Raw genomic sequence first — 17662 nt, forward strand, 5'->3', positions numbered from 1 at the left:
TCATATTTAAACGGAAGGAGTATCAGACCACTGCAGATCTACCAAGACCCTGCCGTCCCTCTAAACCTTCACCTCGAACAAGGAGAAGACTGATTAGAGATGCAGCCAAGAGGCCCGTGATCACTCTGGATGAACTTCAGAGATCAACAGCTGAGGTAGGAGAGTCTGTCCATAAGACATCAATCAGTCTTACGCTGCACAAATCTGGCCTTTATGGAAGACTGGCGAGAAGAAAGGCATTTCTCAAAGATATCCATAAAAAGTCTCGTTTAAGGTTTGCCACAAGCCACCCGGGAGACACACCAAAGATGTGGAAGAAGGTGCTCTGGTCAGATGAAACCAAAATGGAACTTTCTGGCCACAATGCAAAAAGATAAGTTTGGCGTAAAAGCAACACAGCTCATCACCCTGAACACACCATCCCCACTGCCAAACATGGTGGTGGTAGCCTCGTGGTTTAGGTCAGGGAAGATGGCTCCAATTGATGGGAAAATGACTGGAACCAAATATAGGACCATTCTGGAAGAAAACCTGTTGGAGTCTGCAAAACACCCAAGACTGGGACGAAGACTTATCTTCCAACAGGGCAATGATCCAAAACATAAGGCCAAATCTACGACCCAATGATTCACAAATAAATGTATCCAGGTGTTGGAACGGGCAAGTCAAAGTCTAGACCTGAATCCAATCGAGAATCTGTGGGCAGAGCTAAGACTGCAGCTCACAAACGCTCTCCATCCAACCTCACTGAGCTTGAGTTGTTTTTTGCAAGGAAGAACGGGCAAGGGTCACTTTCAATAGCCACATTGCACACTTTTTTTTTTTTTTTTTTTTTTTTGCCATTGTAAATCTCACACAACACTAAGAATAAGTAAGTTTCTTTCGGCTTGTCCCTTTCGGGGTCGCCACAGCGTGTCATCTCAGATGAACGCACATATGTTTGGCACAATTTTTACGCCGGATGCCCTTCCTGACGCAACCCTTCTCAGGGAGTGGAGGCCCCAGTGGGATACGAACCCACAACCCCTGGTTTATCAAACCAGTGCTCTAACCACTGAGCTACGGGGCCTCACACAACACTAAGAATGACCATAACAAATTCATTAAATTAAATGATCAAACCGTTAGCAAAGCAAACAGCTCCATGCAAACTAAAGCGTAAGAAAAACTGGAATAGTATTTGCAATATTTCCGTCTAAACAGCGTACAGATGAGATGGAAGAGTGGTAACTGTGTATTTAACCCATCTGCTCCCCGGTTCATTCAAACCTTGTCACACTCGGAGGAAAAAAATGACTAATTGGGCCCAACTTGGACATTTTCACTGAGGGGTGTGCTCACTTTTGTTGCCTTGACTTTCGATATTAGCAGCTTAGTGTTGAGTATTTTAAGGTTTGCCACAAGCCACCCGGGAAAAGAATTTCAGTCTTGCAAAACGGACAGAGACGTACCCCAAGCGACTTGCAGCTGTAATTGCAGCAAAAGGTGGCGCCACAAATATTAATGCAAGGTGGCGGAATAATATTGCACGCCCCACTTTTCAGGTTTTTATTTGTCAAAAAAAGTTTCAAATATCCAATAAATTTCATTCCACTTCACGTCTGTGTCCCTCTTGTTGTCGAAAGGCTGAAAAGTTCAAGGGGGGCCCGAATCCTTTCGGTGTAAACGGTAAATGGCATATTTCACAATAGGTTTTGCATGCGAGATATGAAAGAGGTTCCAAGAATCTGCCATACCTTCATGCACTTTTAGAAAGATTTTTCTCACGGTGCCAGGTTGGGTCGCTCGCTCCAAGATGGCAATTGCTGTTCTTGGCTCAGTGCAACGTGATCAGGAGGGCAAACAACGCAGGATCTGTTTGTTGACGTGGCACTTGAACGCGCGGGCCTGGAACCTTTCTGACACACCTCGAACGCGAGTTAATGTTAATGTTTGCTCGGATCCTGCACATCAACTCTTTGGTTGATAGTTGGGTCGAATAAGATGCCGAGTTTGCGCATTTTGACCGCAATTTCACAAGGGGGAACATAATGAGGGTTGTTTCGTGTCAAAATGGTGGCCTCGAACAACCGGGCAATTTCCAGTCATCACCTTTTCAATTCAAAAAAAATTTGCTTGATTGACGGTGAGGAAAATTAATGAATTAATCTCTCCCAATGTTCTCTTTCCATCCTTGCGTTGTATGGCTCAATTATGATGCCTTGAAGTCTTTGAAATGCTTTCCTAAGAGTTAAAAATGAGAATGCAATACGACGCCGTTCGTGCACATTCTCTTCGCGCGAGTAATCAAAATAACCGTAAGTAATGTTCAAATCCAGCTTCCTCGCGTAATTCCACCATTAAGTGTGGCATTACGGTTGTTTATCTCTCCCGAGAAAAGCGTTTGCCGGTGTCGGGGGACCGGGGAATTAACGTTGGCGCGCTCCGTCTCTGGTTAGGTTATTGAAAAGCATTTGGCTTATTACGGAGCTTTGTGTTGGAAAATGTAGCCGCGATTACGAGCCGGGAGTCGGCACCCGTCTGGATATTAAGCGGTGTTCTTTTTTTTTTTTTAATTACCCTCCAACGGCTGGGTCTAATTAGTGACAATGAATGCCCAATTGGGGCTCAAAGGTCAGGCGCACAGAGGCGCACATTGTGAGCCACGTCGTAAAATGCTTCATGTTCTGACACGCCCGCTGTCATATGATTCCCCCCCCCCAGACATAACGCGCTGACTACCGCTTTGTGTCTTCGGATAAGCACAATGAATTCATGTGATGATGATGAGTGTGTCGGCCAAATGAGACTGTTGCGCCCATTTCTATAAATATGGAAAGTGAGTAATTATAGCGGAAGGTTACAGACACAATTGGGAGGCTTTTTGCCACAAACCGGGCAGCGCATTTTGGCAGGCTGCAAATAGGAATGGTGCATTTTAGACTTGGGCGAAGGACAAAAAAAAAAAAAAAAAAAAAAAGTGAAATCTTGACGCAGCAAGAATTGACAGTTGGCGAAATTACGACGACAAGAGTCACTGCGTTAAGAACATATGTAATATATTGACAGTAGGGCTACAGTTGTCAGTTGTTTTTAGAATCAATTATTCTACCGATGGCGGCACGGTGGATCAGCTGGTAAAGCGTTGGACTTATTTGCATGTTCTCCCCGTGCCTGCGTGGGTTGTCTCCGGGCAAATCGAAAGCTGCTTGGAAAAGGCCAGGTTGAGCGGATAAAAATACGCCAGTCCTCAGTACAGCGTTTTTAAAATATAATATTTTTATTAGATATTTTTGGGGAGAACACGGGTGATCAAGTGGACTTGTTGTTTGGCCCGCAAATAAGCCTCCTGAGCTGCAACAAATGCACGACTCTTAGCAGGATCTCGATTGCCGCAGGCATCCCTCGTCCCTTCTTGCGTATCTATTTTTTGTTTTCTTTTGTGCCACTGAGCACATCGAGACTTTTTCCACAACCAAGGACAAGGGTGATATATTTATGGCCCTGCGATCAGTTGGTCTTGACCTTTTCTTTACTGCAGGTTTAAGGACTGGTCGGCTTCTTATGTGGCTGTTAACCTCCATAGACGTGTCTTAGCGTCAATCATCTCTCAGGCTGTAGCATTTGTCTGCGTTCGTGAATATTCTGAGCGGAGAATGGTCCGGTCCAGTGAAGGTGACCTTGTTTACGAGAAAAAGAATAGAAAGGAATTAGATCAAGATAATGACGTGCTTTAATTGACTTGACAAATGTTATTGTTTGCATCAGCGAGCTCATTAGGGGAGCTGGCGTGGTTGTCTTTTCTCACGGTGGCGTTTCATCGTTTCATGGGTGTCCACTTTGCACACATTTGACCCGAAAAATCCTTCTTAAGTTGTCGCTAATGACCTCAGGCGTCTTTCCGAGGCGTTCCTTATCTGACTCATCGGTGGGTTCCGCGGTGTTGCAGTCACTCCAGGGCGTACCGAACACACTTTGGTCCCACGCGGACTATAATCTGATTGGACGGATGGGAAAGTAGTATTCTATTTATTTTTTTCTCCACATAAGTCTTTCCAGTTCTAACTGCATGGGAGAGACTCCCCAAGAAGGTGCCTGGAAGGTTGTTTTTCCAAGCAAAGCCCGAGTTGGAAGACAAATCGGCAGGGCACCAACCACTTAGGTTGACGACACACAGAGAAATCTATCTTGCTTTCTGTCAGGATTAGCCGCTTTTCTGTATTTTTTTAATATTTTTTCTTAAATCCTGCACCAGCGGCAATGTTATGAATCACACGACAAAGGCTATGAATTAGTTATAAAACTTCACAACTGGAAAAAAAAAAAAAAAAATTTAAAAACAAGAAGTAGGTTGAAGAGAAATGTGCCCAGGTTCATTTTCCTGGTTATGTTGCACATTGCACGTTTGCACGGTCACTTGTCGCTAGGCAGAGTTCATTGGCCCCGGTTGGCGAAATAACTGCTGGACAGAAAACTGGTTTCACGTACATCGAATCTGCGCTCTGCCTTGAATCTAAAATCCTGACAAATGCCCGAATTCCCAATTTTCATCTGTTGACTTTAAGGCTGGATTGTATGATGAAGTGTTTGGGGCTACGTTGACATCAACAGACGCCATCTTTGTATATTTTGAGGCAACTTAATGCGCTTTTGGTTTGCACCCCTGCGAAAAGTCCTTTTAGTACAGCCGGCTCCCACATGTCCTCATCCGCGCTCAATATGGAGAGCCCTTCCTTCAAGGAGTCTCTGGGCTTAGAACTCATGAATTACTCACAATCTCTCTGCAACCGAGAGCATTTTTTTTTTTTTTTTTTTTTATCTCGCTTTAGATGTTTTATGCATAAGGACCCCCGAGTGCAGACGCGGTGGACCGGGGAGAACTCAAATGATTTTCCTTTGAGTGGAATTAAGTGCCTTCTCGCACCCGCTCCACCGTCCTTCTCCTGCGACGGCAGCTTGACTTGTCAGCTTGCAGGCGAGCCACGGGGATCAGATAGCAGTTTTTAATTCTTCACTCGCTCCTTTACGGCCGAGCAAAGAGGGCGAGGGTCGTCAACTCCCAAGCAGCGAGACGTGGAATGTGACCGAAAGCGTTTGAGCGAGTTCAATTGGGGCACCACCCCGTCTGGATTCATCCTTGGCTCTCGTGACCCCTGCAGCGTCTGCATCACGCAGTCTCGTGGTTCCTTTTTTTTTGTTGTTGTTTTTTTTTTTCCTGCGCAGTCTGCTCCGCTTCCGTCCAGCCGGCACGTCTCGTGACGGGCGACTCTTTCCACGCTCGGGGACCTTCCGACCGAATCGACTCACGCCTGAGCGCCTTTCGACCGCTCCCCCGTTAGCCACAAAGACATATTTGTGCTCCGGGGGAGTGGGTGTTCCTTCACTGAAAGTGCAACTCTGAAAACAAATTGTCACCTCAAAATATTTCAATCTTTTGGCGTTTTCCGAGAGAGATTCTTACATCCATCCAGCCGTTTGCTATACCGCTTGTCCTCATTATAGTTTGGTTATGGGTTACTGGAGACTATCCAGACTGACTTTGGGTGGTCTGTATTGATTGGTAGTCAGAAGCAGTGCATACATGAACAAAGAGCCTTTCGAACTTACAGTGAAGAAAATATGTATATACATATAGTATAATAAGTATGGTCTTGAGTTTGCCAATGACAATTTGGATGATACAGAGGTGTCAGATGAAACCAAAATGGAACTTTGTGGTCATAATTCAACTAACCGACGTCGTGGCCGGGTCTTTCAATATGACAATGACCTGAACCACACAGCCAGGAAAACCAAGGAGTCGCTCCGTAAGAAGCATATCAAGGTTCTGGTGTGGCCTAGCCAGTCTCCAGACCTAAACCCAATAGAAAATATTTGGAGGGAGCTGAAACTCCGTGTTTCTCAGTGACAGCCCAGAAATCTGTCTGATCTAGAGAAGATCTGTGTGGAAGAAATAGGCCAAAATCCCTCCTGCAGTGTGTACAAACCTGGTGAACAACTACAGGAAACGTTTGACCTCTGTAATTGCAAACAAAGGCTACTGTACCAAATATCAACATTGATTTTCTGAGGTGTTCAAATACTTATTTGCAGCTGTATCACAATCCTTTTTAAAAAAAATCATACATTGTGATTTCTGGATTTTTCTTTTAGATGATCTCTCTCGCAGTGGACAGGCACCTACGATGGAAATTTCAGACCCCTCCATGATTTCTGAGTGGGAGAACTTGCAATATCGCAGGGTGTTCAAATACTCATTTTCTTCACTGTGCAGCTGAACGAAAGAAATTCAACTCCATGGTCCATAAATGTGCCTTTCTGTGACTCTTTCAGTCGGTCTGTTTCCTCCCGTTGCAACCAGCCGATGGCCCTCTGTGCCACTTGACCCTCTGCATCCACTTCCCTCTGAGAACATTTTGTTTGAAGCCTCGAGGTCATTTTCATCAATTCTCTGGCGGCGTCTCTGACTCGTGGTCTCACAATGCGAAGAGCGTGATGAAAAGGACTGCTTAAGTACCCAGACGTATTAAACAGCCATTGTGCCATTCAGTTCGTTGTTAAAAAAACAGCAACAACAAAAATCAGTTCATCAATCAATCAATCTATCCTCAATTGCACTCTTTTGTGAGTTGGAGTTTTTCTCTGGTTTTCATGCTTGCTATCTTTTTGTCATGTATAATTATTCCCCATCTAGAGGTCATAGCAGGAGTGAAATGTCTTGCAAGGGACAAAGATAGAAAGAATAAAATCATCATAAAGTCCAAAACATCAAAAGTAATAATCGCAATACTGTTTGTAATCATGGCGGATTGCGATAATCGGTGTGCGACCGCTTCGTGCCGATCTCGGTCTGATGTTGTGAATTCAAAGCTCTCCAAAAGTGTCAAAGGCCGGCGACTGTACGCGAGTCAACGCGTCTACCATGTGTCCAAGTTTTCCGAACATCTGCGGTCCTGCAGCGCTGACTGTTGGCTGCGACTCAGTGAGTCAGCCAGCGAGTGGGCAGCCGCGTCTTTGGAGTCCTGGGAAAACTCGGCGCTGATGTCACGTTTGAGACGAGACAGAGTTTTTAAAAAGCCTTGAAAATGAGAAGAACAGATGTGCGATGCGCCTACTCACTGAAAGTCGTCCCGATTTTCTGATTTACTGGCCACTTTCTACCAACCGCTAAAAGGTGCAGGTGTTCCACATTTTATGGGCAGTACGAATGGGGGAAGAAGTCACCCCAAAAATCACTTTGAGAGCCGCCGACAATGAGATGTTGTTAAATACAGCGTGATGACTGTCCTTTTAACAGCCTGGACTGAATGCATTTTATTATGACGCTAATTCATGAACGATGCCTCGGAGCTACAAAACATTGTTTCGCACAAATGAGAATTTATTCATCGCGTTTGTCGAGACACATAAATTAGCCCATCCCCTGTGCAATCACGCCAAGTACTCCTCGAATAATCTTTGCGAGTGAGCAACTAATTGTACACGAGCAATTGAGAACTCAACTTCCCATGATATGTCCCCGTTACCCCGCTGATAGTTTGGATGCAGTCCATGCAGTCTCGCCACGAGTAACAAGTACGGCGCGGCAGCGGCGCATCAATAATGGAATCCCGCTCATGTTAAATGAATGAAAGCCTACGGCGGCGGTCGTCAAAGGCCGTCTGAAAGCGGGAACCGGCCCGGCTCTCCGCTCCACAACCAGCTGGGCCGGCACGTGTGACGTGTTGAAGTGGCCGGGACTCGGGCCACAAGATGGCCTGACGACCTTTTAGATCGAGTGGACTTGGAACTGCAGCACAATTTGGGACAATATGTGTAAGTGACTAAATGAAGGCAGTTTTTTACAGTTTTTACATTTCCCTGGTGATGACTTTTCACCCGTGTGTGACAATTACTTCCTTAGAATTCCAGTGACCTGAAGTAAATCGTCCCGGAAGCAAAATGTGCCTTTGCGAGGTGTAATTCTTTATCCTTTGTGTACTTTTAACAGAGACCTTTTTAGGATGACCAACGGGAATTGTTTGAAATTATGGCAAGTGTGCCGAACAATGACTACCTGGAGCATTTTTTGTAGAAAAAGCGGTTTTTCCAATTGACTGACGACTTCCTCCCGCTCTAATCTGGGATTGAAGAGTCCGCCAGATTATATCCGGCTGTAAAAGCAACGCGGCTTTATTTGTCGTCATCTTCCTCCGGGAAGCAGGACCCAGAGCTCAGTGGTTAGAGCATTGGTTTGGTAAAAGAGGGGTTGTGAGTTCGTATCTGTCTGGGGCCTCTACTCCCCAAGAGGGGTTGCCGCCAGGAAGGGTATCCGGTGTAAAAACTCTAGCAAACAAATATGAGCGTTCATATGAGATGTCACGCTGTAGCGAACCCTAACGGGACAAGCCGAAAGAAGCTCACTTACTATCTCGGCTTCCTCCGGCCACCTACGCCAACCTCAGGTGAGCCGCGCCGGCCTATAAGTGCCGCACGCTGCCGACCTCGATCGGTTTCACACGCACGACTACTCCGAGGCGCCGCTTGCACACGCACGACGCCCACGTCCGTCCCCATCTCGAGTGTTGGCGCGCACCGGCGTTTAGTCCCGATCATCACTTTCCCGTGTTCGCGGCTCAGCACGGCTCTCTGCACCGTCCCGCCGCGTAGGTGAGATTAGTCACAAATTAATCTCTCCCCAGAGGCCCGTAATCCTCCGCTGATAGATGGCGGCAGATGTTGGGCGCGATTGCCGAGCCCTGACTGAGCATGTTCTTTTTTTTTTTTTTTTTTTTTTTTTTTGTGTGTGTGTGATCTAAGCACTTCGCAGCACAGGAAGCAATTGGCCTGATTAAAAACCCTTTGGCTTCACTGACATTAGTTATTGAACAATGTTCAAATCAACAATTGACTGGTGAGATGCTCTGTTTTGGCCGCAGTGGACGCCGAAACAAAATCGGGTAGCTAAATTTGCCATTAGCTTAGAAGCTATTATGGTTTCATTGTTAAAAAAAAAATAATAATATTTGGTTCGTTGGAACGTGTAGCGTAACACTATGGGGGGGGGGGGGGGGGCGGTGGACATTTTTCATTGCCTTTCACCAATATAACCAGCTTCACTATATTTGTTGGAGAAACCAAGTGATGAAATGTTTTGGGATCTTTCACAATCTTTAAAATTCCATTCTTACTGTGAAAAGTACATTGCGACGAAAACTTTAAATAAGGAAGATTATCTCCTGATGGGATGTCGTCGCTGTGCCCTTTGCCTCTTTAAAACAAGACCCACGCTCAGTTCAGGTTTCACGGTGATGTCCGCTCACCTCTGACCTCAGTTGGATGATGGAGTGAAGCTGGAAGCGGGCCAGCTTCTTTAAAAGTGCAAAAAAATCCATCGATCCATCCATCCATCCATCCATCCATTATCTATCGCTTGTCCCGGTCGGGTCGCGGGGGAAGGACCTTCAGCAGGGTTACTCAGACTTCCCTTTCCCCAGCCACTTCTTCGAGCTCTTCCGGAGGGATTCCGAGGCGTTCCCGAGCCAGCCGAGAGACATAGTCCCTACAGCGTGTCCTGGGTCGTCCCCGGGATCTCTTTCCGGTGGGACGTTCCCGGAACACCTCACCAGGGAGGCATCTGGATCAGATGCCCCAGCCACTTCATCTGGCTCCTCTCAATGCGGAGGAGCAGCGGGTCGACACTGAGCCCCTCCCGGATGACCGAGCTTCTCTAAGGGACTGCCCGGACACCCTGCGGAGGAAGCTCATTTCAGCCGCTTGTATCCGGGATCTTGTTTTTTCAGTCAGGGCCCACAGCTGGTGCTCATAGGTGAGGGTAGGAACGTAGATCGACTGGTAAGTTTAATAAATTGAAAGAGAAAATATTTTGGAGCAATTTGGGAAAAGGCAGGAGGTGGCGCGTCACGTGAGCAGGCCTCAAAATTGCCTCCTGTCGTGTGTGTGGTTTATTTTCATTGCTGTCAAGTGCAGCTCCCGGTCTATTAGCTTCACGGTGCAACAACGGGCCGGCAAACTCATCATCGGCATGATGGGAGACAGGCAGGAGGAGGAGGAGGAGGAGGGGAGGATGAAGAGGGACGAAGCGAGGAATGTTTTTTTATTTATTTTAAAAGCGGCGTTTGATAATAATGTGCAATACCCAGTGGAACTGACAGTTAACCCCATCTAATGACAGGGGATACGGACGAACATATGCCCGAGTATTCATATTGTCTGTCTACCTGTGTTGCTCCGCACTTAAACATCATCACTATGCACCAAGCTAGCACCCAAAATGGCCAAAATATCATTCGCACTTTCCTCTTGTCCTTTGTTAACTCCCGAGGCCCGCAGGTGCAGGTAGCGCACGGCGAGGAGAGTGATACGGTTTCCATGGTTACACCATTTTTTTTTTTCGTGTCAGTGCCTGTGTTAAACAGATGCCAAATCAGTAGTAATGCAATATAATTGGCTGATCAGGCAGCTCCGTTCTATTTTTTTTTTTTTTTTTTTGTCCATGTGGGTGTGCAGTCGTGTACGTGAAGGCAACAAAAGAAATTGTATTAAGCCTCGCGTGGACATATTTAAATAATTCTTATGCCTGCCCGTGTGTGTAAGCAGGCTTACTATGCACGCTTTGAGAACAAAAGGATTAAAAAGATGCGCTTTTATCCCCTCCCTCCTTTCTTCTTCGTCTCCGTTGGCATTTCCAGCAACACGAGCCCGCCGGGGATTTTCTTTTTGACACACTTAGTTTCAGGTGACAACAGATATTTTATCTATTTATTTTATATTTAAGTGTCAAGTCATCACTGATAGCGCTTTTAAAAAATGCAGCAAAAGGAACATTATCCTGATTTCTTTTGACGTCCATCGCCGCGAGCAGTCTGCTCGCTGTTGGCCTCACCGGAGCGAGGAGAGCACGGCGCGAGCACTCGTTATGCAGCATCCTGCGCCCAGCCCGTGTCTTGACAAACTGGTCCGTGTCTTAGTGGCATTAAAATGTCAAACATGAAGGCAGTTCAGCTCACTCCTCAGTGGTGTGGCCCAACGCAGAGTCCCAATCAACAACGGCCTCCCGAGCCTCCATCGCTTGAATCGCTGCAGCCCGAAAGCGAAACGTGGACTTTCGCAGACGCGCGCCAACAGCGAGTGGGCGGCTGGCCGGGAGCCAGAGACACATTTGCATGTTTGCGCTCCGCAGATTTGTAAATTGACAGATGAGCGCACCAGCAGGTGCGTGGAAGCGAGCAAATATGGATGCCGAGAGCGTGACGCGGCGGATGCGCGTCGGCATGGAAAGCACGTCCCACTTTCTTTAATTGCTTTTCGACGGCGGGGGCCGGCATCTCAAATCGGTTATTGTTGGGAGCGCGACATTATTTGTTCACATTATTTTTTTTGACAAGGGTGTATTTGTCGGATTTGAGCGACGTCTGTAAACGCTGTCCTGCTGTTTAATTGCGGCCTGTAATTAAGTTTGCCTCAAGATGGCATCCTTTCCGCTGGGGGGGGGGGGGGGGGGAGAGATTTTCCTCCATCCTCCCGCAAACCAGAGGAAAAAGTTTCAAGCCGAAGCCTCCGAGGCAAACGCTGAGCGAGTGAGGTTAACCGACGGAGATGCGGCGGATGGAAATATATCCAGAAATATTGAACGCGCGTCATTTTGCGCGCAGGTGTCTTGACGGAGGCGACATATGCTCATCCATGAACATGAGGCCTGCAAAAAAAAAAAAGAAGCTCATTTGGATTCTCATTAGTGGATTATTTTCTTTCCTCCTGCATCACACGTCTTGAGTTTTTCCACCAAGAGTAACAGGAGAGGTTTTGTTTGAGTAACTAGCGCCGCGTATCGGGTTGTGTTCAAGACCCGAGAGGCGGTCAAATGAACTGCGGCTTCGAGCCGGTCGGCATACGAGCTGCGCTCTTTCGCATGCTGATGCTCGTGGCGGCAAAGGCGAAGGCTCATGTCGACACGCTCAGCGCGGATGACTTATTTTTATTTTTCTTCTCACTTTGTTCAAGAGCAGCCAGTTTTCCAAGTCTTTCAGCTCGCCAAGGATGAGTTGGATGCAGTCTGTCCCGAATGTGTTCCCGAGACCAAAAATCACTTTTTTTTGGTCTTTTTTTGATAAAGTGACCTTCACCTGACCAGTTCTAACGGAATAAAAGTCCCCCGACGGTCTAATATTCAGTACTTTTATGTTTGAAAAGTCCTCGGTTCTTATTTGGTGTCTCCCGTATGTGTTGCAGTCATGCACAGGAACCCGTACGTGGCGGAAGGCTGCTGCGGGAAAGGCTCCCGCAACGCCCTTCAGGAGCTCTACAACCCCTCCCAGGTAGGAACGCATCTGCTCTCACCTCATGTTTCTCGTATTTGTCGGCCTCCCCGTGGCCTCGGTCGCCTCTCGCTCGTCGTCGGCGCCCTCGGCCATCTGTCCGAGGTGCGGCCCGACAAGGCCCCCCCCGGGCAGGTTCACGGTTCGAGTGGAAGATTTGGACACGTGCTGGATGCAATCGTCTGGCCTCTGATACCAGAAAGCGAGACAGAGCCAAAAATTTGCAAGTAACAGACGCCCACCCCAAAGGGTCGCTAACACTTGATATATGTCTATTTTCTAGAGCTTGCCTCCACTCACTTCAACATAGTTCCTAATGTATAATTTGGCGCCAGAGCACAATTTTTCTATCATAGTTCGTAATCTGTAATTTGGTGCCAGCGCACCATTTTTGGATCAGTCGTGACTGGCTGGAGTACAAAAACAGTGGCTAGGGGAGTTTTTTTTAATCCCAAAAAAAGAGGATGGTTCCCCTAAACAGTCGGCGCAATTGCAAATGGCCAACCGGGAACATACCGAGGTTCACTGGAAACGGGATTGCTGGAATCAATGTACCAAGTATGTAACACGCTAAACTAGCATGAAAATCTTCTTCACCTTTCCTTCTTAGGTCTTCACTGGGTGAGTGGTTTTACTTTATTTGAGCCTTATTTAAAGGTCAAGTGTAATCCCTATAAACATTCTAAAATAGATATTGTAATGAAAAATACAAATAACATTATTCACTTCAGTGTCGATACGAAAAAATAAATATGAGCGGAGAGCATGTCATCGATGCGCAGAATTGCGGAAGTCTCATTCGACATCCAATTGGTAGCCATATTGCCTGCTTCCTTTGTTCATTACGTCACACCGCGACATTCGCCATTGAAAAGACGCTGCGCCACCTACTATGGGACACGGAAGCTCTTTTCAAAAAAGACAACGTATCACAATTGAGTGAAGTGACCGGGGCAATAGCACCCTGTAGTTTCGAGCCATATTTAGATGATATGCGGATGGATCACTTCTAACTAACAACAGAGTTCACATTACAGACAGTATATATGAGCCAGCCCGGGCGAAGCTGTGCCCCTCATCAGTAGCCGTGCTCGGTAGCGACGTGTACATCGACACATTTAGCAACTTATGTGCGCGGATCTTTTGTTACATTCTGAGAGGATTACGTCCCCACCCCCACCCCCAAACGATTATTTTTTTTAGCAGCTGTTTCCACACCTACCTGTCATTTGGAACCCACGAAGCTCTCGCCCTTTGCACCCGTGCAATCCATTTTTCACGACAAACCGGCTCTTTTGTATGAAGAATGAATCCCTCCTCCCAGGTTTTCGAACAATATCCAGCAATGCAACAAGCCGGCATTTTGGCTAACACGAAGGAACAACGAGCTACCTTCCTGCAGGTAAAACATACGAGTCCATTTGAGTGCGCTACTGCCCTGTACGTCACTTCCAGCTTCTTCTCGAAAACAAATCCGTCAAGAGGATTTTCACGGCGGGAGTGAAAAAAAGCCACTTACGTCAAAATCATGTTGTGTGGTGAAAAAACGGATGGGTGCGTTCCGGCTGCTTTTTTTTCATTAATAACATCCTGAAAATTATGCATTTCATGACAGTGGCACTCTAAGCATACGGCGCTTCCCGCTATATCACGATTGACCTACCGCGGCCTATTTTGTCGATTTTTGTTTTATTTTCATCTAACGTGGAAGCCATGAGTCGGCTTCCCATTCCTCGGGCAGCTTCATCAGGGAAGGGATCGTGTCAACCTTTTGGAGTTCTCGCTCACAGTTGTTTGGGGTAGTGGCTGATGGGCAAACAGCCCAAGGTGATTCCTTCACAGTGATGGATTGGATCCATTTTTTTTTTTTTTTTCTCGTGGCGCCACCGTCTGCTTCCTTATCACGTGACGCCGTCCTCTGCCAGTGACGCAGCTCTCTCCGTAAGCTTACATTTTCAAATTTTCTTTCTCTCCCCGCCGGTCATTTATCAGAACTCGGCCCGTGTCTTATTGCCACTGCGCTGAGATTAGACAAGGCGCCCGAGGGGCACTGGCCCGGGCTTCATTTTCAGCGCAGGGTTTTTTTCCACACGTCCTCCCTCATGTGAAGTCCCATTGATATGCTTGTGTGTGTGCACAAGGGGGGGAATTTGGGCGCAGCCAGAGCAAACTTGAGCCGGGCGCTTGAGGTCAGGAGAGAAGGTGTATCGGTGCGTGTTGGTGCGTGCGCTCATACGTCTTTGTGAGAGACTCGCGTTGACTTGGAGGATGGCAGGGGGAAGAGCATTTTTCCACAAGCGGTTAAGATTGAAGGAAAGCTAAAGATGTGATGTAGGGGCAGACTATGAGAGGAATGAAATTGCACCATGAGGATAGTATCCTCACTGTTTCCACCCATCTATATTTCAGAAGAGGGGTGGGCAAACGTCAGCGCTTTAAGGGTCACGTTTGAGTTTTGAAATCAGAGGGATGGGCTGGGTCGCTCGGAGGAGAGGGGGGGAAAAAACGTTAAAACATCTTTGTTGAATGAAGATGATTTAAATGCACAAATATTCTATTTTTTTTTTGTATTATATCAACCCGTCCATCCATCCATTATCTAACCCTTTTCCCGGTCAGGTCGCAGGGGAAGTAGCTTAAGCAGGGATGGTCCAGACTTCCCTTCCCCAGCCACTTCTTCCAGCTCTCCTGAGGCGTTCCCAAGCCAGCCGAGACACATAGTCTCTCTCGCGTGTCCTGGGTCATCCTTGGGGTCTCTTCCTGATGGGGAAACCAGGGAGATGTCCAGGAGGCATCCGCATCAGATGCCCCAGCCACCTCATTTGGCTCCTCTCAATGCGGAGGAGCAGCAGCTCGACACTGCCGCCCTCCCGGATGGCCGAGTTTCTCACCCTACCCCTAAGGGAGAGCCCGGACACCCTCCGGAGGAAACTCATTTCGGCCGCTTGTATGCGGGATCTTGTTCTTTTGGTCACGACCCAGATCTCATGCCCATAAGGTGAGGGTAGGAACGTAGATCGACTGGTAAATTGAGAGCTTCGCCTTTCGACTCGGCTCCCTCTTCACCACAATGGAGCGACACAAAGTCTGCATCGCTGCAGACGCTGCACCGATCCATCTGTCAATCTCCCACTTCATTCCTCCCTCACTCGTGAACAAGAACCCGAGATACTTGAACTCCTCCACTTGGGGCAAGATCTCATCCCCGACCTGGAGAGGGTGCTGTATTATATATCGCGAGGCTTTGATTGTCAACCAATGACTTCATGTCCAGGCTGCTCCGTCGGCATTGTAAATGAGAAGTCATCGACAATGTCAGCGACTTTGTGAACCTTTTTCCAAGCCGATGTCCTCTGTAAGTCATAATGAGGCTGATATTTGAATGTAAACTTATTGCATAGTTATATTGTAGCTAAAAGGGTATTCAGTTTTACATGACAATGAGGGTAAACGTCCCCCCTCTCCCCCCAGGCCCACGAATTTCATCGATCATAATTAAAATCAGAATGAGTGTCGAATGGATGCTCAAGGCGAGTGGCCACAAAGCTCAGCAGATCTCACGTCAACCATCATGTTATTTCCCTTCAAAAAGAGCTCCCATTGTTCCCTTTGGGGGGGTTTGAGTCGGCGAGGCCCGCAGACGCTGTTATTACATGGTGATTGGGAGATGACTGCGTGGGTCGGAGAAAATGATGTGCAAATGCATGCGGCTTGCCGTTGCGGGTTAGTATCGCCGAGGACGGCTGGAGGAGGCTCACGTGGGCTCGGCCGCAATCAGGGATTGCGGTTCAGTCCGGTGCTTAGCTAGACACAAAGATGCGGAATTTGCTTTCAAAAATGAGCAGCGCGCCAGAAGGTGAGCTGGTCTTGTAGGAGTGACAATACTTTAAGAAGAATTTAAGAAGAAGAAGAATACTTTCCAAGTACTTATTAAAATGGGTGGATGGAGGCATTACCATATGTGAGCAACACAAAACTAGCGGGCCGCGCAATTTAGTCTGAGAATGCGCCTCCTCTAATTTCGAAGACGAAAGAATGACGCTCACGTTTGGAGTACTTACAAACATCCCCTTTAATTTGCCACTGGCAATCCAATTTTGCCGCATTCTGACATCAGTTTCTGCGTTCTGGTTGGAGTTAGTATCCTGGTTCTGTTTCATTTTACACCAAAAAAAAAAAAAAAAAGATGAAATGGACCAAATGGCACCATAATCCTTCTGGGCACACTAGATCCTCTCATTAGTCACATGTTGGAATGGAAATTGGACATTTCAACGGAAGGTGCAAGTCCCTTTTGACAGCGTCCTATTTGGAGCCTACGGAAAGAAAGCAGCGGTGCTCAAGCCAAGGCCCTCGGGCCAGCACCTAACAGCACGGAGAAACTCAACGCGGTTTTCTTACAGATCTTAAGTGGGACGATAAGATCTAGATAAGAAAGGGCTTTGAAGTGGGGGAAAGGCCCAATGATGACAGAAGAAGAGAGCTGCAATAAAGAGACGACATCAGCAGGCGTAATGGACTTCAAATTGTTTTCAGTTTTAATTATGGCGACGGGTTCTTGTCACGCACCGAGCTGGCTCTGCGTAATACGTGGCGACAGGCCCGCAAATCAGGCAATTAAGCCTTCCGAAGTGCCGAAAGCAAAAAATGGACGAAATAGACTTTGGCTTTGACCGTCGCCCAGATCGGACCGACTCTCTGTAAGTAAACAGGCGCAGGGATCACGCTCATCCGTGACGGTCGATGTGTAAAACGTTGAGTCGTCCCACTGATGACTTTTGAAAGACGCCGCTACCAAATGGAACGCTCGCATGCCGTTCCAGTTAGCCAAAGCTTGTGGAGTGTACAGTGTGATTTTTGTTCAAAGGAATTTGGTGAATTTTTGGGGGTGCGGAACAGATTGATGGAGCTTCAAGTCATTGGGATGGCTCGTATTGAGTTGATGTAATTGGGTGATGAGCTCTGCAATGGGTTTTTATTTGTCTGGAAACGGGCCTTGTGGGGCAAAAGAGGTCGGGGGTGGAGGTAGGGGTTGGGCGTTTTAAAGGACCCCAATGACCGTAAACGACAACTGAACCTGGCCCAAGCAAAAAGTCAAAAAGGTGACTTGATGACTCGGCACCTTATCTGTACGCGAAACCACAAGTCCCGAATAGCTGGAAATTCAAACCCTGAAAGCCCCCCAGGGCCCGTGTCTTCAGCCTACCTCGTGACAAAAGCGGCGCGCCGAACGCCAAAGACGTCTCCAATTCCTCCCGTTCGCGTCCCGAGCCGTAACCCAACCTCGCTTTGATACCGGCGCCGTAATGACATCCTGTATTTTCTCTGGGATAGAGAGACACCCTTCTATACGGCGCATCCAACCT

The 17662-nt window shown here is 47.4% G+C and overlaps 2 protein-coding genes and 1 non-coding gene across 6 annotated transcripts in view; 2 read left to right on the forward strand and 1 right to left on the reverse strand.

The window, feature by feature from the left end:
• prl2 (prolactin 2) overlaps nucleotides 1-17662 on the forward strand; it is a 118316-nt gene that overhangs the window by 51171 nt on the left and 49483 nt on the right. The gene's annotated exons all lie outside the window — the stretch shown is intronic.
• chst11 (carbohydrate (chondroitin 4) sulfotransferase 11) overlaps nucleotides 1-17662 on the forward strand; it is a 60578-nt gene that overhangs the window by 29235 nt on the left and 13681 nt on the right. For all 4 annotated transcript variants that reach the window (XM_061806146.1, XM_061806144.1, XM_061806147.1 and 1 more), the window contains one exon: nucleotides 12211-12296. In XM_061806146.1, the coding sequence (XP_061662130.1) occupies nucleotides 12211-12296 (86 nt within the window). The remainder of the gene's footprint in view (nucleotides 1-12210; nucleotides 12297-17662) is intronic.
• trnai-gau (transfer RNA isoleucine (anticodon GAU)) lies at nucleotides 997-1069 on the reverse strand. The gene has a single exon. It is a non-coding gene; the product is annotated as a tRNA-Ile (tRNA).

This window comes from Syngnathoides biaculeatus, chromosome 20, assembly GCF_019802595.1.
Source record: "Syngnathoides biaculeatus isolate LvHL_M chromosome 20, ASM1980259v1, whole genome shotgun sequence".
Lineage (NCBI taxonomy): Eukaryota > Metazoa > Chordata > Actinopteri > Syngnathiformes > Syngnathidae > Syngnathoides > Syngnathoides biaculeatus.